This window comes from Penicillium paradoxum (genome assembly GCF_028828445.1).
Source record: "Penicillium paradoxum strain IBT 22861 chromosome Unknown utg000007l_segment0_segment0, whole genome shotgun sequence".
NCBI lineage: Eukaryota > Fungi > Ascomycota > Eurotiomycetes > Eurotiales > Aspergillaceae > Penicillium > Penicillium paradoxum.
In genome coordinates this window covers 2,733,388-2,750,066 of record NW_026643185.1, presented here as the reverse complement: position 1 = coordinate 2,750,066, position 16,679 = coordinate 2,733,388, and the positions used below count along the sequence as shown (strand labels likewise).

Sequence of the window (16,679 nt, the reverse complement as noted above, 5' to 3'; positions counted from 1 at the left end):
TGAGATTACATGCATAAGCCGCTAGTAATAAATCCTGTTATTCGACAAAGAAGGACAATAATGAATCAAGACCCGTACTGATTAGGAGCTGATCGTTCCCAAAATCTAGCACCCCTAGACTCTCAGTCTCCAGTATACACCTCCCTGCTACCACCCAAAAAGGTCACAAATAGGTGTTTATGGTTCCTAAATAGGAAGCTTGTATAGACTTGCAGCTGACTTTAACTCATTATAGTATCGGGCTTCCGGTGAAACTAGGCTTAAAAGGGCTAATGCACGAATGGACTCTAGTGGCTGTTCTCTGATCCTGCGTCGCAGGGTACTCGGTGATTGTGGAGACGCACGAAGTACGCGGAATGCTGTACAAATCTGCAAGCTTACCCCGTGGATTGTGGATCCAGATGTACGTCGGATCCCGCAGGAATGCTGTAGGCTTATCCCGTCGGCTTTCCGTATTCATGTACGAGAGATCCTGAGGGAACAGACTATATTGATCCCGGGCGCCACTGTGAAGTGTAATCTGATCATAGTACCACATCCTTTCCAATGAACCCCACCGGGCCTGGAGGCTATGTTACTTGGCAAAGTGTTATGTACGGTGAGAATTGCAAAACTTGATGCATACGCTTCGGGATACGGTCAGAGCGAAATACAAGGCGTAATAACACCGGTATCGTGGTTGTTACTACCTGCACTCCTTGCCCCACGTTGCTACGCTCCCAGGACACATGGGGATTCACACAAGGTTCTCTCCAAATGTGACAGTAAATTCCTATCTCTGAAACTTCCGCATCCCTCCTTACCAAGAGGTATTTATTGCTAGTGGGAATAGGCTCTGAGTAGTAATTCGCATCAATACTGTACTATTATCCTACTATACTCCCTCAAACCAGGACGCGCGCACTCATCTTTCCCAATTCTGGGCCATCAATCGAGAGTTTTTCGAATATCCCAGGTTGATTCCAATTCCTGTCACTATGTTGAGCCTGTGGCTATCAGCGGGAGCTGTCGGGGCATACCTCATCTGCTTGTATTGGTATCGTCTCTTTTTGCACCCTCTTGCCAACATACCGGGACCAAAGTTATGTGCGATCACTGGATGGTACGAGATCTTCTGGGATATCGTGGTTGGAGGCCAGTTCACATTCAAAATTGAGGAATGGCACAAGACCTATGGGCCCATCATGCGTATAGGACCCAATGAGGTGCATTTCAATGACCCGGACTTCTACAATGAGTTGTATACAACAACTGCAACTTATCAGAAGCCAGAAGAGTGGCGATACCGCTTCGGCTTTGGATCTGCGCTGTTCGATACCGCGGACCATGAGCATCATGCCAGGCGACGTGCTCCATTGGCAGCGTTCTTCTCCCGATCGAAAATCTTGGAATTCGCTCCGTTCATCCAGGAACAGACAGACCTCCTGGTAAAGCGGATCCAGCAGTACAAAGGTCAGGCTATCTGTGTCAATGAGGCCTTTGACGCCCTCACCATGGATATCATCGGATACTACGCCTTTGGCCTCTCCTACCACTCGATCGAGTATCCCAAATTCCAAGCCCCTTATAACCATGTTACTGAGGATGTGGCTCGTCTGGTGCATACTGGCGCCCATTTCCCGTGGGTGTTCACCATCCTCAAATCGATTCCTCAGGGTATCGTGGCACCGCTCGCGCCGCCCATGAAGAAGATTTTCAAGTTCAACGAAGAGATCTCCGCTCAGATTCGCAGAATCCTGGGAAATCGATCGAGTCTGGACAAGGAGAAAAATTCGCATCGGACCATCTTCCACGAGATCCTGAGCTCCAAGCTCGATCCCAGCGAACTGACCCAGCAGAGACTGGAAATGGAAGCTGGCAGTTTAGTGGGCGCGGCGCTCGAAACCTCAAAGATGACCACCGCGCTCGCAATCTACTACATCTTGGCCCAGCCTGATGTCGAGAAGAAGCTCCGTCAAGAGCTGAAGAATGCAATGCCAGATCCGAGCAAGATCCTCACAGTCCCCGAGCTAGAAAGCCTCCCCTACTTGGCGGGGTGTATTCGCGAAGCCCTTCGACTTGCCATTGGAGTAGCTCAGCGTATTCGCCGCTATAACGCCGACGCCCCAACCCAGTACAAGGACTACACCATTCCCCCAAACACCGTGTTCGGCATGTGTCACTGGGAGCAACTTCGCGACGCCCGCATTTGGGATCGTCCTTACGAGTTCATGCCCGAGCGCTGGCTGGAGAATGAGGGAAATCCTGTGGCTCTCAATGGGCAGCCGTTGGGCAAGTATTTTGTTCCTTTCCATCGAGGACCGCGTGGCTGTCTGGGTAAAGAGATGGGGATGGCGCAGTTAAACATCGGGCTCGCGACACTGTTCCGCCGGGTCGATCATCTTGAGTTGTTCGAGACCGATCAGTCGGCTGTAGATATCGTGGCAGATTACTTTGTGCCACTTTGTGTCAAAGGCTCGAAGGGTGTGCGTGTTCTCGTGAAGTAGCCTTCAGCCCATTGAGGTCTGTCATGGCTCTAGTGCTGGAGTCTCGACGGAAAATATTGGAAGGGGTTCATGGAAGGAGAAGACGATGAACAGTGATGCAGGAATGTATTTTTTTCAACGAGATGCAAAGTTGGAGGAATGTGGAGCAGCTTAGGTAGATAGGTCGAGTTGATTTGTCATGTGAACAAGAAACCCAAAGGACATTCTGTCTTTGCTAACCTGTCTCCCACGATAATCTAAGTGGTTTCTTTGAATTTGTCATGTTATTATGAGTGCAAGGGGGGTTTGTTGAGGTACCAATAAGCGAAACCCCCAACCTGCTTCCCGAGTTCATAGATATATATCCGTGTTGTACATTTATGTCCTTGCCAACCAAACTACTCCGTACCTATATATACCTAAGATATTCAAATCAGATTTCAGAAAGATCTTTCTATAATATCCCCTGCACTCTAGTATGTACCCTATCATCCTGTTTCGAAGTTCGACTCAATCACCGAAGAGCTGTATTGAACTGGGGCTAAATATTCCTATCTGTGACATTCCGCGCTCGATCCCAACCAGTCAATTTTGCTTCCTCTGGCTCTACCGCAGATTCTTCTTTATTACTTGGACCCATATCGTCGGGTAAATTTCAAGCTGAGGGGTGCAGCGACCAAGGTGAAAGCATCGATTTTGCCGTCGAGAAATCCCTGCTCAGTCTGGTCTGGACCAAGCGCAATATCATACCTGGAAATAATGGCAGCGATGGCACGGCGCACCTCCATGAGAGCAAGTCGCCTTCCTACACAGGCGTAGGAACCAGTGAGAAAGGGAATAAAGACGGACTTGTCTTTCACAAGCTCAGGACGAGTCGTGAAACGTTCCGGAATGAAGTCGTTCGGTTGTTCAAAAGATCTCGGGTCTATGAAATCGGTCATCAAAAGCTCGATAATAGTTAAGGTCAACAGGATTTACACACCTCGGAAAAGAGTGTACATGGGGACTTTAACTATCGTATTTCCTGGAATATATCGATCACCGATATGGATTCCTTCCTCTGGGGTTTCCCTTTGGACTCCAGCTGGGACTGCCGGACGCAAGCGAAGGGTTTCATTGATGCACGCATCTAGCAGTTCGACATCCCGGAGAGTCTCATCTTTCAGTTCATCGAGTGTGTCCAACTGCGCTTGCACCCTCCGTGTGATATGCTGGTTGCATGCCAAATAGAAGAGCAGATGCGTAATGGTTGAGGCGGTCGTGTCGCTTCCAGCAACAATCACGAGGTATCCATCGCCATGCAACTTCAACGTGTCAGACTCCGTCTGCGGACCCTTCAGATATGCCTGATGAAGCCAGTGGAAAACATCAGGTCGCTGTTGTCCTCTCTGCACATGTGTCAGACAGCGTTTAAGAAGGCAAATGAAAGGTCTCCTACTGTGATCCTTTGCGCAAATTCATTCTCGATCCACTTCCAGAAATTCAAGTGGTTTTGATTCAACCCCGGTGTCCGCATAAACAGATACGAAAGCCAAGGTAAATTGAGAAGATACCCGATGGCATTCATGTCTTGTCGAATAACCTGTAAGAAGTAGGCTGCCTTTCGCTCTTTGAGCATGTTGAATGGCTTTCCAAACGTCAATTGGCCCATAACCTCGAAGGCATATTTGTCAATCCATTCAGTGATATTGACAGGGCCGTCTTCTAGTTCATCGATGATGTTCAAAAGCTCATCAGTCAATTCCTGTACCATTGGTTCGTAGGTGTTCAAAGCTAAAATATCATTATTAATAGCGTATCCATTGCTAAACTATCACATCCCTTAATTACCTGTTGTACTAAAACCACGATCCCATGCCCGGCGTCTTTTGGCATGCTCAAGCTGATTTCTAGTTGAAGATAGATTCGTTCGTGGATCCAAAAGTGTATATATCGGTCCTTTGATGCATTTTGTCTGTGTACCATAAATGACTTGGACGCACTGAGGATCAATTATGGACAGCTCTCGAGGCCCTGGATGATGTTAGTCAATGTATTTACGCGGGAGGTGAATATCTCACCTATTCTAACATAATCTCCATATTGCGAATGTAAGGCGTCGATTTCATCGTGGAGATGAAGCTTTTTTGCCGATAGCCACGTCAGGTAGAAACTGGACAGTCGCGCAATAAACGGTCCCTGAAACCCAGACAGCTTATGGAAGAACAAGCGGTAAATAGCGATGCTCGTAAATAGGCCAGTGATATGAAACGTGAGGAGAAGCAGGAACTCAGTGGGCATAATATGAAGAACACTGTTGGTCGCCGCGACATTCGATGCACTGAGCCACAGGCTCCCTCCACATGCAGTCACAAGATAGTAGAGAACTACAGTGGGTGACCGAGTTTCCCATTCTCCGTGCCTGAAAACACATAGATGGACCAGGACTCCGCTGGCCAAGAATAGCAAAGTATGCATGTCGAGGAAAATGTATATTCAGTCCGCTTGACTGGATGAGTGTGTGGCAGGCATTCGGACCTGCTTTCCTATTCTTATTACGGTTCAGGTTGACTGTCATCTATCAAAGGGTGCAAAACAGGCTCCTGACAGATGGTAAGATGGTAAGATGGTACGGTAAGGTATTTCAGTCTAATGTAAAAGTCGGTCTAATTACACGATATAATCGGTCAGATTTCGTGCCAAAAGCGCTGCCTTACGGGTGACGATGCAGCTAGCTCATCTTGCCCATGTTCTATCCCGTTTCACATAGAAAAGTGTGGGGGTCACCAATTATCAGACTCCTGGGCCTTATCCGAGGAGATGAGGTGATACTACCCATGTGAGGTTTAAGACCGAAGAGCTAGCTTTTCCACCACATCCGTCTTCTCAGAAATGACACCGCTGTAGCGCTTAGGGATTTCTAATACGCATGATATCACATGCGGAATCCTGGAGGATGAGGTGATACATAACAATGTACGAGCGATCCTGCAGGAGTCTTATATGCTTATAGAGTACTCCGTGCGTCATGCATGATTCTGTACGGGAACGGCTGAAGTTGCCCCGCAGGGCCACTCTGCAGGTTGTGCATGAAGATCCACGAGGAATGCTGCAGGAATATGTTCTCCAGGATGATCCACGAGGCACTTGTAATAATCAATTCGCAAAACGTGGTGATGTGCAATCTCCCGATGTGTGAAACAATGGTACATACTATCCTGCCACGCAAGATCAAGTGAGAATAGCCCCTAGACTCAACTCGGCCATTAGCCCCTTTAAGCCTAATTTCATCGTAATACCAATACTCTCTATAATGAGTTGAAGCAAGCTGCGAGTATATACCAGCTTCCTATTGAGGAACCATAAACACCTAGTTATGTTGTGTTTGGGGGCATCTGGGAGATGGCAAAGCGCTTGATGGGGGAACAGGACAGGGAGGTGCATACTGGAGATTGAGAGTCTAGGGGTGCTAGATTTTGGGCCGACCAATCAGTGCATGGTCCGTACGGATCTTGATTCATTTTTGTCCTCCTTTGTCAAATAACAGGATTTATTACTAGCGGCTTATGCAGGTAATCTCATGGTCTCCTTTAGCCTTGCTTGGCAGGGTATACACTAGCGCAGCGGATAACACCTATTTAGGAATCGGTCCGAGTACGAAAACCGCATATTGAGCGAGGACACATCTTCACAGCGACTACCTAATTGGGTATTGTCGCATAATCAACTGACAGGAACTACGGAGTGCGGCCTTAAGAGTAGCCAGTGAGATAAGATGATACAACTTCGTACTTCCTGGTGAAATTGCCACACTGGATTGGAACATTCCTCCCCCCTGTGAAAAGAACAACGTGTAACTACCCCGTACCTAGATAGGAAGTCCCGCGGTATTTAGCTTTCGAATGTTGCCTCGGTAGAAAGAGGCAGCGGCTTACCGATCTGCAACAAGATTTATTCCCTCGAGTGCTGGGTGCCTATTTACTGAATTCGAGTTGTAAATACACTAATTCCTTCAAGAGCTCGTAATCAGGCTCATATTCCGCCACTCATAGAATATAGAACTGGTCTTTAATTCCTTCAATTCCTCATGATTTCAACGCATGGAAAAGCGTTAGATTGTGTATGGAGTACTGCAGCTGCAGTCTAAATTAGAACGTAACCATTAGGTTGGTGCGCAGCCAAGTCCAGGGAGCGCAACTCATATTATCTAGCAATGATTTTTAATCGGGCAGGACCTGTACATAGAGTTTGGGGAGGATGTCGACAGCATTCTGGCCAAACTTCCGGGGGCCAAAATATTCTGTTGAGGCCTACAGTAGTGGGGCTCGGAGAGAGAGGCGGGAGAGAGTTGTATTAGGAGAAGGAGACTCGGCCCCCGACTACCTACTGGGGTGATGGATGCCTGTTATCACGGGACCCTGTTTCAAGATATTCATCATGTTGAAAGCTCGATCGGGAAAGAGTTTAATCATACCTACTCCGTCCGGAGTACGTGTATTCTAGTTCATGTTTACTGTTCAGTTCCTTCGAAGTTTTCCAGTATTCTATTCTCCCTTCTTAATTCTGCTTCTGCTTCGCTTATATCTGTTATCTCAGATGGAAACTTTGTGCTGTGCCTTGGTGCCTCGGCCATCACCATCGTAATCTGCTCCGTAGATGTCGGGAGTTCCCGTCTCCCGACCCAATACTCCGTACAACTCTCTTCCTCCTCCCTGAGCCCCACATACGTAGGTCTGTGACCAAACATCATCAGCAATCTATTTGTAAGGAGTATGAATCTCATTCGCGTTGATCGCGTAAATACAGTCTTGGCACGCCGCCTCACACTGGATACATCCCACCAAGAGTCTCACTTGTCTCGACTCAAAGCGTACATTGCCACTTACTCCGCACGAATCCTTCATTCCGATCAAGGGTGCAGCCCCTTTGGACCCCACGAGGCAGGGGCTGTACGGAGTACACGTTTCAACCTCTCATTTCACCAGAACTCTGACCCCCTGACTCTCCTTTACTGTCAAAGGTACGAAATAGTCTGCCACAACTTCGACATCCTTGTTGTCGGTCTCATAGAGCTCAAGTTTGATGTCGTCCTGGCGAAACAAGGTAGCAAGCCCAATGTTTAGCTGTGCCATCCCAAATTCTTTGCCTAGACACATACGCGGGCCCCGATGGAATGGCACAAAGTATTTGTTGAGTGGCTGGCCGTTAAGCGCCAGTGGCTGCTCTCCTAGCCAGCGCTCTGGGAGAAATTCGGCCGGACGATCCCAAATACGTGCATCGCGGAGCTGTTCCCAGTGGCACATTCCAAAAACGGTGTACGGGGGGATGGTGTAATCCTTGTACGTAATTGTCTCCGTGGGGAGAATATCGTCGCATGCGCTGAGAGACCCCAATGGCGAGGCGGAGGGCTAAATTCGGGCAGTTAGATTGATTCAAGTTAGGCACAGTTGAGAAAAATGAGGGGGGAAGGGCACCTTCTCTGATAACGGCGTTTAGGTACGGCAGAGCCTCAAGCTCAGGCACAGACAGTATTTTTGTTTTGTCGGGCATGGCGGCGGCAAGTTCAGCGCGAAGATTAGCCTCTACACCCGGGGTGGCCAGAATGTAATAAACAGCTAGCGCAGTGGTTCTTTTTGATGTCTCGAGGGCTGCACCGACAAGGCTGAGGGCTTCGTGGTAGATGCGGTCCTCATTGAGCTCGCAAGCGGGCTGGTTGGAGTTGAGGATCTCATGGAAGACGGTTCGATGCTCATTCGTGTTCTTGTCCAGGTACTCTTTGTTCTCCTTGATCCGACGGATCTGCGAGCTGATTTCCTGCAGAACGATAGGATTAGCAACTGACGACAGCCGCTCCCTGAGCGATTTATTACGTGCCTTTCTGAACATGAATATCTTTGACATGGGAGGCAACAACCTGGTGATATACTTCTCTGGCAGAGCGTTGAGGATCTTGAAGACCCACGGGAAGTGAGCTCCGACATGAACCATACGCGCAATATCCGCAGTCACATTGCGGTACGGTGCCTTGAACTGCGGATACTGAATGGAATCATATGACAGACCGAAGGCATAGTAGCCAATGATATCCATCGTCAACGCATCGAAAGCCTCATTAGCACAAATAACCTGCCCTTTGTGGTTATCCCGGATCCGCTCGACCAGCAAGTCAGTCTGGTCCTGTATGAAGCTGCTAAACTGGAGGATTTTCTGCCGGGAGAAGAAAGCAGCGACGGGAGCTTTCCTCTGGGCGTGGTGATCATGACCGATAGTATCGAAGATTGCAGTGCCACAACCAAACCGCCAGCGCCACTGTGCAGGCTTCTCGTATGTGGCGCCCATCGTGGGGTACAGCTGATTGTAGAAGTCGGGATCATTAAAGTGTACCTCGTTTGGGCCGATTCTCATTATTGGACCTGCCCAAGTCAGTGAGTGAGTGAAGCGCTGATGAAGAGGGAAGTAGGATACCGTATCTCTTGTGCCATTCTTCCACTTTGAACGTAAATTGCCCTCCGACAAGAACATCCCAGAAGATCTCATACCAGCCTGTGATAGCGCAGAGCTTTGGGCCAGGAATATTAGCTAGAGGATGAAAAAAAGACGGTAAATCATGAGGGTTAGACTGTAGGTGGCAACGGCCGCAGCTGTCGCACCCAAGGCCATTTCCTTCGGCGAGTAACCATAGAGAGGCTCAAGCATTTTGGTATAAATTGTGCAAATGAGTTGAAAGTAAGGTGTTCATTCAGATGATCAGATTGAGATATTTTTCAGCAGCTAAGGTGGTATATGTACGTTGGGAAGGCTTCATTGACATCCTTTCGTATTGGACTTTTGTATGTCAGCGACTGGTGAGGGATCAAGAATCCCTACCACTCAACCCTAAGATGATCACCCGAGTACCCAAGCAGCCCAAAATCAAGAATACGAATCCCGGGAACTTGGGACTTTAATGTCCCAGATTTTCCCGGCTCTAATAGGTAAGTCTTGCATTTCCTTTCTATGTGAGAATATTTGGAGCAAATATGTATTGCCTTCATTTCCCCAAAGCAGCATACAAACCCCGATGTCGCAGTTAGATGTCGCATCTGATTTTTCAGCACCTCCTTGCCATGGGTTCATACGTGGGGGGTACTTTGTGAAATTTTGTATTATGGATTCCGCAATGATCAGCCAAGTACGCCCCGGTATTCCTGCAGGAATAGGCTAATGGTATCGGAGTAGTTGCGCAGAAGGAGGCTAACAATGTACGAGGGATCCTGCAATGGTACGCTGACGAGGGCTGTGGGATACTGCGGGGACGGGGTTAGCCATGAGGAGCAACCTGCAGATATGTGCTCACCATGCACGGCAAATCCTGCATAATAACCTATACCACGTCCTATTCGCTACCGGAGTGTCGTTATCTACACCCTACGGATGAAGGACGTTGCATCTTGACTACAGTTAGATAAATCCAAAACCTTTCCGGTAATGAAGTATCTGACAGGAAATTAATTATCGAGAATTCTATCGGCTACCTAATTTTAGATGCGTAGAAGTTGGGATAATCCTCCGCCCCACCGGGGAAGTGGGATGTAAGAATCCCACTGTGGTTAGAATTGGAGTCGGCAGAAGTGGCTCATGACCAATTTTCCAGAGAGCCAGAGCGTCAAAGTATCTATTTGTATCTTACTCTTGATTGGGGCACTGTTCTTAGCCCGCTTTTAGTGCTTAGAGGGAGGCCTTTTCAAGGTTGGAAGTATATTTATGTTCTTCTAACATCTACACTTCGCTGCTAATAATTCCAAATTCTCCTTGAAACTACGACCACACACATCAACGGTTATCTATTTTTCACAATGCCGGGTCAAGAAACTGCCCCTCGTCTCAGTGTCGAGTTCCCAACTCTTGATGGCCTCAAACTTCGGGGATTGCTCTTTCCGGCACGGAATTATGGCCCAGCAGTCATCATCACACCTGGGGTAAGTTGCCTTATTCCATGCATGTAGCCAATGCTAAATTTGCTTACTTGATTTAGTTCAACTGTGTCAAAGAGATGTTCGTCCCAGAAATAGCCGAGTCGTTCCAGAAGGCCAATGTGACTGCCTTGGTCTACGATCCACGCACGCTGGGCGAGAGTGACGGTCTCCCCCGCAACAACATAGATCCCCTAGCCCAAGCTTCGGACTACTCGGATGCGCTCACATTCCTAAAGACACAACCTATCGTTGACCCAACAAATATCTCATTCTGGGGGATGTCATTCTCTGCTCTCGTGGCTCTCAACGCCGCAGCCTTGGACAAGCGGGCCAGGTGCTGCATCGCCGTTTGCCCGTTGACTGGCATGCAGCCCGAGCCAGCCATGCTTCCCAAGGTTCTTTCCAAATGTATGCAGGACCGTGAATCACAATTGGTCGGCAATTCGCCAGTCACTCTTGCCGTCCTGACACCAGACGGACGGAATCCCGCCGGTATGGGAATCGGCGCCGACAAAATGGAATACGACTACATGGTAAACGCCAAGTTCAGAGGAGCACCTAACTACGAAAATCGAACAACTCTACAGAGTTACTATAAGATGATGGCTTGGCAGCCCTTTGAGATCATGAAATATTTGTCGAAGACAAGGGTCCTTATGATCATCCCAGAAAAGGATACGATTTCGCCCGCCGAGAAGCAGCAAGCGTTGTTTGATAGCTTGCCGGAGCCAAAGACTGCCCACATGGCGAAAGGGAAGGGTCATCTTGACGTTCTAAGCGGAGCTGACTATGAAGCTTTGGCCGATATGCAAGCAAGCTTTGTTATGGTCCCACGATCAAAATAGCCTGAATGCATTCGTTCATCTTCGAGAAAACATTCCATACTAGCCATTTTTCACCTTCAAAGAATATGCAACCCAATTCCTTGATCTCATCATGATACTAGTATGAAATTAATATTGTCGTGCACTTGTTTGCTGCTATCCTTTCTACATCACCAATGGGGAAAATATGTGAGGTTTCGTCGAGCACTGTTGGTAAATTTCCCCCCCAATTAAAAGTCGAAACTTTTCTCAGATCCATATGCTAGAATTGTTCAATCGGTATACCTCTTGCAGTTTGCCTGTTTGCTACATTCTTATGTAGTCTTTGTGGACCATCAAATCCCCAGCCTTTCCAGCTTATGGAGAATATAGCTTTTTCTCCTTCTCTCTCTCTCCCTAGCAGTAGCCTCATCAGAACTCAATCTTTGCATGGGGAAACTAAGGGAGAAATGATACTGGTAGCTGTCAAGCTTACCTGCGTTGAGACAACCTATGTTGTACAGAGATCACTAGAAAGCTTGATCAATGTCCGACAAAATCCCCGGAGAAATCTATAGATTCAATACGCATATGCCAATAATGTTTGCACTTCCCAGGTCCACTAACAGTTGAACACCACGTTCATAACTAAAATAGACCCAAAATATCTCAAGAAGACTGAGTTGATCGTGTATGTTAGGTGGTAGCCGCCGATCATGTCATCACGGTTACGGGCCCGCGGGCCAATCTTGAAACTACGTAATCTGCCGCCAAGCGCTAGAGCTTGGCAGTATCTCGCTCAAACTAGGGATTTTGTATTTCTACCTTCAAATGCTGAATAGAATACCCTCTCGTAGCTCATTGCATGTTGCAGAGATGTGTTTTATTTGGTACTATTGAATGTTTACTGATATAAGACCAAGGTCGCACCAGCCATGTGTGGCTCAGCGTGTAGCCCCAACCCCGGAAATGACGTATGTCGCCTTCGAAATCATTCTGGAATCCCTGAAGATGATGTCCGTGGGGGTATACTGAGTTTGACACCACATCATGCTAAATGGAAATTACTGTAGCCCTCCAAGGCTCTCTACCCTTTTGCTATCTGGCTGGCCCTGTAGACCAATGTGTCGGTGGCGTTATTAGTGTTGTAGATCCGGGACATGACGACAGATGACATTGATAGCTCTTCCCATTTAGCGCCAAGAAGGTTATCTGGATGATGAAACCCGTTTTGAACGTCATTATATCTGAAAAGTAGCAGTCAAAGAGCTCTGAGACATTTTTCACCGGCGGGAGTACTTGTGGATCCCCGCGATATGGCGTCACAGTCTCCGCGTCCTCTACATGATCTGATAGAAACGACCCCGCCGAAAAGAAGCATATAAGCCCCCTCCTGCAGCTGGTTCCCTCTTTTCTTCCATTCTTAATTTCATAAGAGTTAAAGAAAACTTCAGTGACTCATTCAATCAACTGCTACAATTCCAATTATCTACCACATCGTCAACAACTTACTACTCGTCATGTCGAGCATTATTCACAAGGTCAAGGATGCCGTGACTGGTCATCATGACAAGGATGCTACAAATCATTCAAAGATCTCCAATGGTGAGTTTCAGACGAGGGGAATTTGAATGGCGGAATGTGATGCTCATATGTTTGTGTATTTAGACACCCAGCATACTTACGGATCCTCTGGTAACACCACAACCAATGTTCCTGGCCAATCCACCTCGACTGGAGTAGGCTCCAATACCTATGGCGCTGGCTCAGGCCCTGGGCATACAACTGGCGCTCCCTATGGCAATTCCATGGCAGCAGGCGATAGTTATGGTGTCGGCGGCAGCACTGGTGGGAGTGGCTTAAACTCCGGAGCCGGATATGAGACTGGTACTCACCATGGCTCATCTACCACCGGAACTGGAGGTTACCGCGACAATACTACTACCAGTGCCCTCGGCGCTGGCACTGGGGGTCTCGGTTCGGGCTCCGGCTATGACACCAACAGGCAGCATGGCTCCTCCACTGCAGGTGGAGGCTACGGTACTGGCGTTGGTCACAGTGGTCACAGTGCTGGTACAATTCATGACTCCCGCAAGGGCCCAATTGATGTTGGTCCAGGGACGACTGGGAACTATGGTGGATCAAATACTGCAGGTGCCTATGGTTCAAGTGGTACTGGTGCTGGTAACATTAATGCAGGGCCACATGGCTCTAAACTTGCCAACAAGCTCGATCCCCGTGTTGATAGTGATCTAGGTAAGTCACAACGCTGGTGGATCAATCGCCTCATTTATGGGCCCGGATCATAAAGCTGACATGCCCAAACACAGACAACCGTGGAAACCACACTGGAACTGCCAGCTCTCAGTTCACTGGCCAGTCGGGCTATGGCTCTGGCAACACCATGTCTGCCGGTCACAACTACGGCAGTACTACCGGTCACTCTACTGGGCACTCGGGCTATGGCTCCAATAACCCTATGTCTAGCAGCGACACCTACGGCAGCAATACACACAGCCACGGCCCCACTGCTGGATACGGTGGCCAAGGCAACTTTGGCGGACACGAGACTGGTGCCAGCAGCTACAACACTCAAACCTCCAAGACTGGAAAGACCACTGGTCCTCACAACTCCGACATCATGAACAAACTCGACCCTAGAGTCCAAGAAAAGGAACCAGCTTACACTCAGCGCAATTACTAGACTATCATTATGCGAGATGACTTGATGATAGTTTTTGGAGATTTATTCTTACCCTTTTGAGTTTCTTCTATGAGAATGAACCAAGCAATACCAATATCTTATCTTTTCTGTTCAACTGTACCCATCAAGAATATTAATGTATCATCTAATAACAACTGAAAATTATCCAGCAGTTACCCTTCCCAATCAACACATTTCAAAATTGTTGTTTACTTTGTGCTTTCAGGAACTCATCTTATAGCATTACGCATTATGTTCTCCGCTCGGCAGACTGAAAGTTGAGAAATCTAGCAATCTTCTAGGTGGTCTTTCTTTCATTCATAATGGCACATTCCCTAGGTAAATACATAGTTGTACCAATGACGCGTCGTCCTGACTACATGTATATACATGACGTCATATAGTCACTTAACATGGACGCCAACACCGGACTTGATTAGATCTTTTTGAATCACTCATATGTTTGAAATAGAGAATCGCACAAGCTCCCTGGAGACGAAAAAACCACCTATGTACATCTATGTATGCCCCTTTACAGATGTTTTATCGGTAGCTGAGAATCATCAGAGCTTCTAGAACTCGGAGTTAAGCTGTTTAACTTCCGAAAATGGACTAATCCCGAACTACATCGCCGGAAACGGTGCACAGGGTGAAGTATCAAATTCTTCAATAAACCAGCCGTCATTTCCACACATTTACAAGATATGCAAATTTTCAATAATGACTGTCAAGGTTGAATCATTGACAGATGAGTACAGCCCACCCGCGGCCGTGTCATTCTTCGATCCGTCCCTGAAGGAGGTTCGCCAACGAGTATTCTACCAATGGGCTCGCACTGGTAATTCGGACTCCCAGCGCGGAATGCAAGGGTTAGCTAATACAGCCTGGCAGTTTTGATCATATGTATCTTCGTATTCGGGGTGCTCTCTCTTTTCTGGGGGTCCCAGTACAGCGTCGAAGCCAATTACCCAGCGTTAAAGGTCTGGATAGTTGATTTTGACAGTCAAATTGATCCATACCGCTCCACTGACGCAATTGTCGGCCCCAATGTCACTAAAGTCACCAAAGACCTCCTCCAGTCTGACAGCCCCCAGCTCGGCTATATTTTCAAACCTGCCTCCGACTTCGACTATGACCTCTTGGCGGTGCGCCAGGGCATCTATGACGAGCATGCCTACGCTGCCGTGATCATCAACCCCAACGCGACAGCGCTGCTGCGCGATGCAGTTTCCAACGGCAATACCGCCTATGATCCGACCGGCGCCATCGACATTATCACCATTTCTGCGCGCGATCCAACATCGTATTCTAGCTATATCAACCCCAGCCTGGCAGTCTTGCAGAGTATGGTGCTGGCGGAGTTCGGGCCGCAGTGGGCCCGCCAATTAGTCTCATCTACCACCAACCTCTCATTGGTACCTCCGCAGGCGATCAACCCGGGTATCGGATTCACGAATATCGACCTACGCCCCTTCGGACCGGCGGTAGCTACACCTGCTGTGACGGTTGGGCTGATCTATTTGATAATTATTGCATTCTTCAACTTCCCATTCTTGATGCCGATTCATGCTCATTTCATAAAACCAAATGGGCATCCACCGATGAAAGTCCCCCACTGGATCATTTGGCGTATTATCTCCAGCATCATGGCGTACTTCTTCCTGTCGCTGTTCTATTCGTTGGTTTCTCTGGCGTTACAGATCCCATTCAGCAATCCCAGCGCATCCGATGTCGTGTCAGCGCAGAACCCAAATGCCTATGGTCGTGGATCATTCGTTGTCTTCTGGATGTTGAACTGGGTCGGCATGGCTGCTCTAGGATTCCCGTGTGAGAATATGGCCATGGTAATGGGTTTCCCATGGAGTGCCTTCTTCTTGATCTTTTGGGTCATTACGAATGTTGCTACGGGTTTCTATGCCATCGATTTGATGCCAGGGTTCTACGGGTGGGGATATGCATGGCCGTTGCATCGAAGTAAGTTTTTATCTTGACTTTGACTCCCTTCTTGTCGTTTTTGCCGTTGAAACTAACAGCCATTCCCAGTTGTTGAGGCGTTGCGAACCATTTTATTTGATACCCACTCGCGCATTGGATTGGACTTTGGTGTTTTATTCATTTGGATTGCAGTCTCTTTGGTGGTTTATCCTTTTGCAACCCTTATTATGCAGTGGAAAATGAAGAGAGGGCTCTGAAAAACATTTAGGGAGATTGAAATCACTCCCCGATCTATCGGTGGACATCGGGCTGTATCAGTAACGACTCACTCACGGGCTTTGATGTTTCTTCATGTATATAATTGGGGGATGCGATTCTTTATTCGATACAGTGAATTACTTGGAATGAGTGTTTACGGAAGCCAAAGAGACCTAGTCAGTCATATTAATTAATGAATCTTATATCTAAGCCCCGGAGCCTGGCGGGATTGTAGTTTGTGGTCGTATGTATGCATGACATCGTTCCCTCTTTCCCAGGTACTCCCTTGTGCAGGGCCTAAGGGCTGGAACTTCCATTGTCACTATCTCCAAGGCTACATAAGGCTTTTGCTCAAGTGGGCTAATAAAGTCCCGGGATGCTCTTGTGGTGTTGTAACCGTGGGTACCGCGTCCACCAGCCAAATTGTCTGCCAACTCAAAGTACCTCAAGCTCTACTCCGTGCAAACCACCACGTGCTCGATCCCTCCGTGTTTATTGGCCCAGCCGCTTTGTCGTCAATTTTCCTTCCCCATTGGAGCCGCACATGCCGGTCCTGCAGGTACCTGTCAGCCCTACGCGT

General features: G+C 48.0%; 6 protein-coding genes across 6 annotated transcripts; 4 read left to right on the top strand and 2 right to left on the bottom strand.

Moving 5' to 3' along the window:
• Positions 1-977: 977 nt before the first annotated feature.
• On the top strand, positions 978-2,486 carry N7457_008565 (cytochrome P450; the record flags this gene model as incomplete). Its single annotated transcript, XM_057179608.1, has 1 exon — positions 978-2,486. The coding sequence occupies one exon, from the start codon at positions 978-980 to the stop codon at positions 2,484-2,486; it is 1,509 nt and encodes a 502-aa protein (XP_057027994.1).
• Positions 2,487-3,091: 605 nt separating this feature from the next.
• N7457_008564 (uncharacterized protein) lies at positions 3,092-4,218 on the bottom strand (the record flags this gene model as incomplete). The annotated part of the gene is made up of 3 exons (XM_057179607.1): positions 3,092-3,390; positions 3,448-3,853; positions 3,904-4,218. 3 exons carry the CDS (start codon positions 4,216-4,218, stop codon positions 3,092-3,094), a joined length of 1,020 nt encoding a protein of 339 aa, XP_057027993.1.
• A 3,199-nt stretch (positions 4,219-7,417) lies between these two features.
• N7457_008563 (cytochrome P450) lies at positions 7,418-9,063 on the bottom strand (the record flags this gene model as incomplete). The annotated part of the gene is made up of 3 exons (XM_057179606.1): positions 7,418-7,852; positions 7,890-8,857; positions 8,910-9,063. Coding segments are annotated over 3 exons (1,557 nt in total), but the record flags the coding sequence as incomplete, so codon positions are not given.
• Positions 9,064-10,279: 1,216 nt separating this feature from the next.
• On the top strand, positions 10,280-11,244 carry fma-AT (acetyltransferase fmaC; the record flags this gene model as incomplete). The annotated part of the gene is made up of 2 exons (XM_057179605.1): positions 10,280-10,402; positions 10,459-11,244. The coding sequence occupies 2 exons, from the start codon at positions 10,280-10,282 to the stop codon at positions 11,242-11,244; spliced, it is 909 nt and encodes a 302-aa protein (XP_057027991.1).
• A 1,524-nt stretch (positions 11,245-12,768) lies between these two features.
• On the top strand, positions 12,769-13,906 carry N7457_008561 (uncharacterized protein; the record flags this gene model as incomplete). The annotated part of the gene is made up of 3 exons (XM_057179604.1): positions 12,769-12,807; positions 12,879-13,458; positions 13,533-13,906. 3 exons carry the CDS (start codon positions 12,769-12,771, stop codon positions 13,904-13,906), a joined length of 993 nt encoding a protein of 330 aa, XP_057027990.1.
• A 720-nt stretch (positions 13,907-14,626) lies between these two features.
• N7457_008560 (SNG1 family protein) lies at positions 14,627-16,098 on the top strand (the record flags this gene model as incomplete). Its single annotated transcript, XM_057179603.1, has 3 exons — positions 14,627-14,744; positions 14,798-15,880; positions 15,950-16,098. The coding sequence occupies 3 exons, from the start codon at positions 14,627-14,629 to the stop codon at positions 16,096-16,098; spliced, it is 1,350 nt and encodes a 449-aa protein (XP_057027989.1).
• Between the last annotated feature and the right edge of the window lie 581 nt (positions 16,099-16,679).